The sequence below is a fragment of the Myzus persicae genome, unplaced genomic scaffold (assembly GCF_001856785.1).
Source record: "Myzus persicae strain clone G006 unplaced genomic scaffold, MPER_G0061.0, whole genome shotgun sequence".
In the NCBI taxonomy this organism is placed as follows: domain Eukaryota; kingdom Metazoa; phylum Arthropoda; class Insecta; order Hemiptera; family Aphididae; genus Myzus; species Myzus persicae.
In genome coordinates, this window is record NW_019101310.1 from 1 (window position 1) to 7,154 (window position 7,154).

A 7,154-nucleotide genomic window follows, 5' to 3' on the forward strand; every position below is an offset into this window, starting at 1 on the left:
TATTTACTTATCACTTTTTGTAGCTAATGCATAACTGACTCGCTTTACAATTTGTCCAGCAGCTGCAACGCTAACACCACTAAAGTCACCGGCTGTAATTAGAAAATTCCCCGTTGCAAAAAACCTCAATGTTAATAACAATTGCGTCATTGGAGAAATGGCATTATTTCTGAAAAGTTGGTTTTTAACACTATTACAAATTGTTACTTTAATTTATTATAATAGTATGCCAAATTACCTGTTGGTGGGATATTTTATCTGATCAATTAATTCTTCCAGGATCATCTTTACTGTTTGTTTCTTCAAACGAAATCGTTTCTGAAACTCTACTTCGTCTAATAACTCGAAGTAATTTTTGCGTTCTCTAAAAATTTTCTCTTTCCGAATTGCAACGTTAAATTCTACCATTTCATTTTCAAAGTCGGAAGAATCACTTTCTTGGTCAATTAAACCGTAGTTATGAAGAACTCTATTCATAATGAATTGTTAATTCAAACAAAAAACAACAAAAATGTATACACTATACTACGTGAAAACTCCAACAGTCTAACGTCGAATTTTAAACAAAAATCAAAAATCAAATGATGATAAAGAGTATTATTGATAATACAAACCGACAGATTTTTGATAACCGGAGGATAACCGGCCGAATTCGGCCGGTTAAAAATCCGGCCGTAAAACATCCGGTAACCGGAGGCTTTTTGCTTAACCGACGTATGTAAGAACCAACTGTCCGTTAAATGTCAGTATAACCTCCGGTTAGCGCTAACCGACACTTTACCGGACATTGTAAGAACGGGCCTTAGACATTGTAAGTTATCTATCGATTTCAGCAATTTCAATAATTTGATTGGCATAGCTTATCTGAAGTTTTGATGATATAATGAAAGAAGTTAACTTAGATTGAAAAACCAACGGATCAGAATACTGTTAGAAATAGAACAATTTTCAGTTTCAGTAACATTTTAATTTTCTGAAGAAACAATTGTCTGACTATCAATATGAGGGAGGGTTGTATCTTCAGTTTTTTTTTTTTTGGAGAGTTTCTTGGTAAGATGGCAAAGAAAGAAATTTATATTCATCAGTGCCAGGAAGTGATAATCTTTTCACTTAACAACTATTGGACGAATTGCAGTTTGATTTGAAAGAGTACTACTTCGGCATATTTATTTTGAATATATACAAAATGAATGAAACATCAGATGAATCGGCCGATTATTGAACAATTTGTAATCAACGGCGTTCTTGGGGTCACGATACTATGACTTAGTTGTCAACATATGATTAAACACGTATTTTTGTCGAAATTTGATTTTTCTACCTTTTCAAAAATGGTTAAACCTTTCCAATTTTTTTTATCGTGTCCTACCTTTTTTTAAGTCCGTTTAACTATCAGGTTCACCTTTTATAACAAAATTTGTTGAAACCGGCTTTTTTTATTAGAATTTTGATCATTTTTTTGCGGGATAATTGGCCTACACGGGTTAAGCGATTAAAACTCAACCGATTCTTTTGGAATTTTTTTATGAACTTCAACATATTGGAGATAATATTTTCCGTCGTTTGATATGAATATCAGATGAATCGGCCGATTATGTTCATCCTAAATTCTCTTTAAGTATAGATATGTACCAAATATTTTCTGCAAAAATTTAATTCGAACATGATAAATGATAATACACACACAAAAAAAAAATAAATTTAAATAATTACTAAAAAATTCTTCGAGGAAGCATTAGGTTCGTTAACTTAACTCATCAACAGGTCCAACCACTCGTCCAATTCTTTACCTTTATCAAATCGTTGTCTTGTTCGTACATTCATCTCCATGTTTTTCATTATTTATACAAGACTTTAACTCAATTTCTCTATAATGAAATATTTAAGCATTGCAATATATGTAGTTGATAAAATATTACAAAAATTAATTCATGTTAAACTATACTTTGTAGGCAATGCATTTTTACTCCATTTTCTTTGATTGGGATAGTATTCAAGAAATAATCTCATAGTAGAAACGTATCTTAATGCCAAAAATATATATTTTTTTTCTTCTAGGGCTTAGCGGTCCATTTAGAACAGTCGCCGCTTCTTACACGCTCTTCCAATGCCACTTACATATCCAGCGATGGATTGATTTTCTTCAGAGTTTTCTTTACTCTATCCTACTATCTCTGCCGAGGTCTACCTCTTGGTCTTTTCTGTGACTTTCTTAATGAGTGATTCCTCTGCTCCGCCAAACGTGTTCCGCCTATTCCTGCCTTCTTCTGGCTAAGAAATCTGATAGGCTCGGCTTATTGTACAACTGTTGCAAGTTTTCATTAGTTCTTCGTTGAAAACTTTCCATATCATTATAATATACCTGTCCATACACTTTCCTGAGTATTTTCCTTTCGAAACTCTGTAGCCTTTCTTCGTCTTCTTGAGTGCTAGACCACGTCTCCCATGAGTACGTTACTACGGTTTCAAGTACGTACAGTTTAGGCATTCCTTTGTACGCCTGGACAGTAACCTGGAGGAAAACATGTCTTTCATTGTAAAGTAACATCTGTTTGCTACATTCAGTCTCATCCTAATTTCATTGCGCATATTATTCTTTTCGTTTGTGTTAACCCCCAAGTACTTGAAGTCCCCTACCTGCTAGAAAGTAAGACATTCAATGCATAGATTATCCTTTACATTTACATTCCTAGTCATCACCATATATTTTGTCTTGTTTTCGTTGATTACTAGTCCCTTATTACAGCTAAATTTTATTATCTTCCTTGTTTCTAGATTCTCCTAATAAAATAATATCGTCTGCATAGGCGAAGTAATGTACCCTAGGTCCTATTATTTTCATTTCTTTGATGTCTGATAAAGCACTCACCACCTTTTCCAGAGCTAGATTAAACAGGACTGGGGACAGTGCATCACCCTATCTCAAGTCATTCTTGCATTCAAATTTTGATGACAATACACCTAAGAAACATACTCTACAATATCATTTAAATTTAATTATTTATCTTTTTGGTTAGGTACATAATAATTTAAAATATATGTTATAAAACCAGTCAGTAATTCTGTTATCCAAATAATAGTTTTACAATATTATTGTTTGGTAATTTATTATTCAGTCTTTAGTAACTTAAAAATAGATGTTTTTTTGAAATGTCACTAATGAAAGGCTTCTTTTATAAACATTTTTTTTTGTTTTCTTTCCACGCTATGTAGTTTTGTAATTTACTATGCATTATTTGTATAGATGGTTATCGCAATGTATCATTTAAAAAAGTTTCTTAAGCACTTCTAATTTAAAAAAAAAAAATAATAAATTTCAATTCATTGTAATTCATCTTGTCATTTAAAGACAGCAAGAGTAGATAGATAGAAGTACAATTGTTATTATTAATATAGTAACGTTTGAATTTAAATCTATTTTTTTATCGAATACGTGGGTGCATAATAATTTAAAATATATGTTGTAAAATCAGTTACAATAGTTCTACAATATCATTTATATAAATATATAAATTAGTCTAATATCATTATAAATATTTTTTTTGTATCAATGGTTTATCTCAATATATAAATGAAAAAATATGCCATATACAGGGTCCCCGAGCATGCTTAGGTACCTCCTTTTTTACCTCAATAATGCAGTTATTAAAATAGTGGAGATTTTTAGTACTACTTAAAGAGTATCGTGTGATATAAATTTCTTTTTTTCAAATGAGAATACCCCTATTCAACTATATATTATACAGTAAATGATTTTTCTGAAATATTTTACGCATACAAATCAAAATTCGTATTAGTAATTATTGAGTTATTTAACTTTGTGTTCTAAGGATAAAAGGTCCGTAATAATGAGTTTCTAAGATATGCGGCTATAGTGATTTGAAAATTGTAGTCATTAATATAAACCTATTGATATTAATAAGTTATGCCGTCCTCTCCCGGTCCCCTTCTCATACGCCAAATTGCCTTTCTTACCTCCTCTTGAGAAAATTCTACCGTATGGTCGCTATCGCTCGTCCCCGACCAGTCCGTTTCTCCAGTTTCCCCGAGTCGCATTCCAGTCTCCTCGCGGATCCTTTCATGTTCTTCGGTTTCACCTTCGTCCGTATCTGGTGGTACTATAGTTTTAAGCATTAATTCCAGCGTGTCCACAAGACCTGCAGTGCACCCGCTGCCCTCCTTGTGGAGAGTTGCAAGCACGCCGCGAGAATCCGTATTAGCGCCTTCCTTACACCACCGGTAGGTGGACCCCCATGGCTTCTCATTACCCTCCTCGGTAGTAAACTTTCGCCAGGTCCGCATCTGTTCTTTCCTCCTTCCTCCGGTATACTAATTTCTTTCCCTTCTGTAGACTTCCTCTAATGCGGCTGTCCTTTCCTCGCATCCCTCGGCCCGTGACCTGCGAATTTTCGGTCTTATCGCCTAATGAGACTCCGTGAACCACGAATTAGCCCCGAACGCCCGCTCCCTCACGTACGGCATCGACTTCTTACACGCGCCACTGATTGCCGAGGTTAGGTAATCCGCTCTGGAATCAATATCTCCCTCCAGCCAGCTAGATTGACCGTCAAACAGTTTCTCTGCCAGCTTTTGACGAAATATGTCCCAGTCGGCTTTCCAGACATTGAACCTCTTACTTGTACTTGTCGTCGTCTCTACCTCATCCCAATCATAGTCGAATAATATTAGCCGATGATCACTGGATATCGCGTCCTCGACCACCCTCCAACCAGATACTTTCACCGCGGCTCTTACCGACGCGAGCGTCAGATCAAGTATCGCGGATACCATACTAGTGTAGAAGGTAGGTGTCGAACCAACATTATAGCAGATCATGTCCCCGGCCATTATCATGTCACCTACCGTTTCACCTTTCACGTCCATATGTGTGTCATTCCATAGTGTAGACCTAGCGTTGAAGTCACCCCCTATGATCCAGTCCGCACCGCCCAACTCACGGATCACTTTCTCCAGTCTTTCGACATGGAGTTCAGTTCTCTCAGAGAATTGGAAGTACGTGCTGCCCACGTGGAGGCTCCTGTTCCCGCTTCGGATTTCCACTATTACCGTGTGAGTCCCGCTAAACTGCGTGATCAGTGTCGCCCCCAATAAAGGGTTCACCACCAACAACGCAGCCGCTGGTTTCTCTCCCGGTAAGTTGCCTGTTATGAGGCTTAGTGGAGGTTTGCCGAGACTAGCAAACGTTCCACTCTTCGTCACGTGGGGCTCCTGAATCAACACAACATCCAGACATCTCTCCCTTACCTAGGACAGCAGGTCATCTGTTGCCAGTTTCCCCCGTCCCAGGTTAACCTGTCCTATTCTCACACAGCCCATCTAAATTTCCGGGCTTCCCGCCGGAAATTTACATCCCACGTTCGACACTTCGTGGTGTCGCCGGAGGCGTGGTCGCACGCCCAGCCACTGGAGGCGCAACAAGCACACCTCTGTTCTGCCGGACGCGCGGCACACTGCACAGCGTGATGGGGGCCCGAGCAACGCCCGCAGACCACCGACGGCGCCTTGCAGAGCGAACCAACGTGTCCGTAGCGTTGACACCTGTGGCATCTTCGCACATCTACGCTGGGGCTCACCCGACACCGCGACAGCCCAACGAACACTACCGTGCCCACAAGCGCGCCAGCGACTTCCGGAGTGACCTCAAACTCGACGTCACGTCCCCTTCTCGTCATCCTCGCTCTCCGCTGAATGAGGGAAACGCTCCGGTTCCACCCCGCCGGCAGATTCACAGAATCTTCATTCTGCTCCTCCATCAACGCGGCGACCCCGTCATCGTCGACCTCGATCCCGACCCCGTGTATTTGTATACGAGGATTTCTCTCACCCGCTGGACGCAAATCCAGCGAAGTGTTTTGGAGAAGTTTCCTCGTCTCCTCATTCTCCGGTTCTAAAACAACTTGTCCCTTTCTACCTTTTTAATCCACTTGAATTTTGGCGAGCATTTCTTCTTCACCAGCTCGTCCCAAAGAGCCTTCACCAGTTCTGCCTCGGTTGCCTCGAAGGCAACTTTCAGGCTTGCTGGGTACTCTAAGAATATATCCACCGAATTTCTTTGCCCTCGCTTTCTGAGTCTCTTGCAGGAGGATTTTCACCTACCGGGGTTTCCACCCGTTTTTTCCCTTTAGTAACTATCTCTTTCTTAGGTTTTGACGGGCTCTTCTCTGGTACCTTTGGCTGTGTTACCACAACCTTAGTGACCATCGTGTCCCCCGTCTTTCCCTTAGAGGTCGACGCCTCTGGTACCAACTTGGGTTCAGGAAGTGAACCCACCTTATCCTTTTTCTTCTATCTCTTTTTTGACTTCATTTGTGGCTCTACGTCACTATCCTCTATCAACACTTCCCCGGCGGCGATGAGTTCCTCAATGATGCGGTCATCTTTCCGTTCGAGCAGGTACTCATCACTCGGCGTTGCCGCCGGTGTGACTTCCCCACACTCTTTTGTCAAGTCGACCACAATCTTATTGTAACTCGTCTGGGAGGTCCGTTGGTGTCTGGCCTCCAGAAGGCGCCCCTGCATCATCATTTGCGCATAGACTAACTCGTCTATTACGTTCATGAGACCGGATCTCGCTCTCTTGAAGGCTTCTTCCCGGACCTTCGTCATCGACGCCTTCTCAAGTTTCATCGCCATGATTAACCTGAGAAGTTCATCCGACAAGTCTCTCCCACGGCGACTCAAGGTGCAGGTGTAATCCCGCAACTTGACCGTATCCACGATGGATCCGACGCGATAGGAGAATTGCTCCACGCCCTCGCCCTCGCCGTCCTTTCGCTTCTTTGTCGGCAACCTGGGAGTTTCCTACACAGTGTTTCCAACAAAAACGAAAGGAGACTCTCCCGTCTTCCCCTCTACCAACTGTCCTGTTTGTTTTATTCCATTTCCATTTAAATTATCCATATAGTTCCCACGAGATGGGGACGATCTATATAGTCCATTATGTCACTGCGCCCCTCTGACATAATAAGGAATTAATACCCCCGCCCTTCCCAGGGGGGGGGGATCCCTATAGACACGGTATTTTAACCTCCTCCGTGCCAACCTATTCTCATAGCTAAGTACCTGAGCTTAGGAGGTATCTGTAACATCCAATTAAGGATGTTCCTCGCCCTTGTGCGTCCGCAAGGCAGATC

General features: G+C 40.7%; 2 protein-coding genes across 2 annotated transcripts; both read right to left on the reverse strand.

Annotated features, from left to right (window-relative positions):
* Positions 1 to 7: 7 nt before the first annotated feature.
* Positions 8 to 864, reverse strand: LOC111028617 (the record flags this gene model as incomplete). The annotated part of the gene is made up of 2 exons (XM_022307343.1): positions 239 to 864; positions 8 to 169 (listed from the first exon to the last, which is right to left on the reverse strand). Coding segments are annotated over exons 1-2 (401 nt in total), but the record flags the coding sequence as incomplete, so codon positions are not given.
* A 3,558-nt stretch (positions 865 to 4,422) lies between these two features.
* Positions 4,423 to 6,222, reverse strand: LOC111028618. Its single transcript, XM_022307344.1, has 3 exons — positions 6,114 to 6,222; positions 5,933 to 6,048; positions 4,423 to 5,229 (listed from the first exon to the last, which is right to left on the reverse strand). Exons 1-3 carry the CDS (start codon positions 6,220 to 6,222, stop codon positions 4,423 to 4,425), a joined length of 1,032 nt encoding a protein of 343 aa, XP_022163036.1.
* Positions 6,223 to 7,154: the final 932 nt, after the last annotated feature.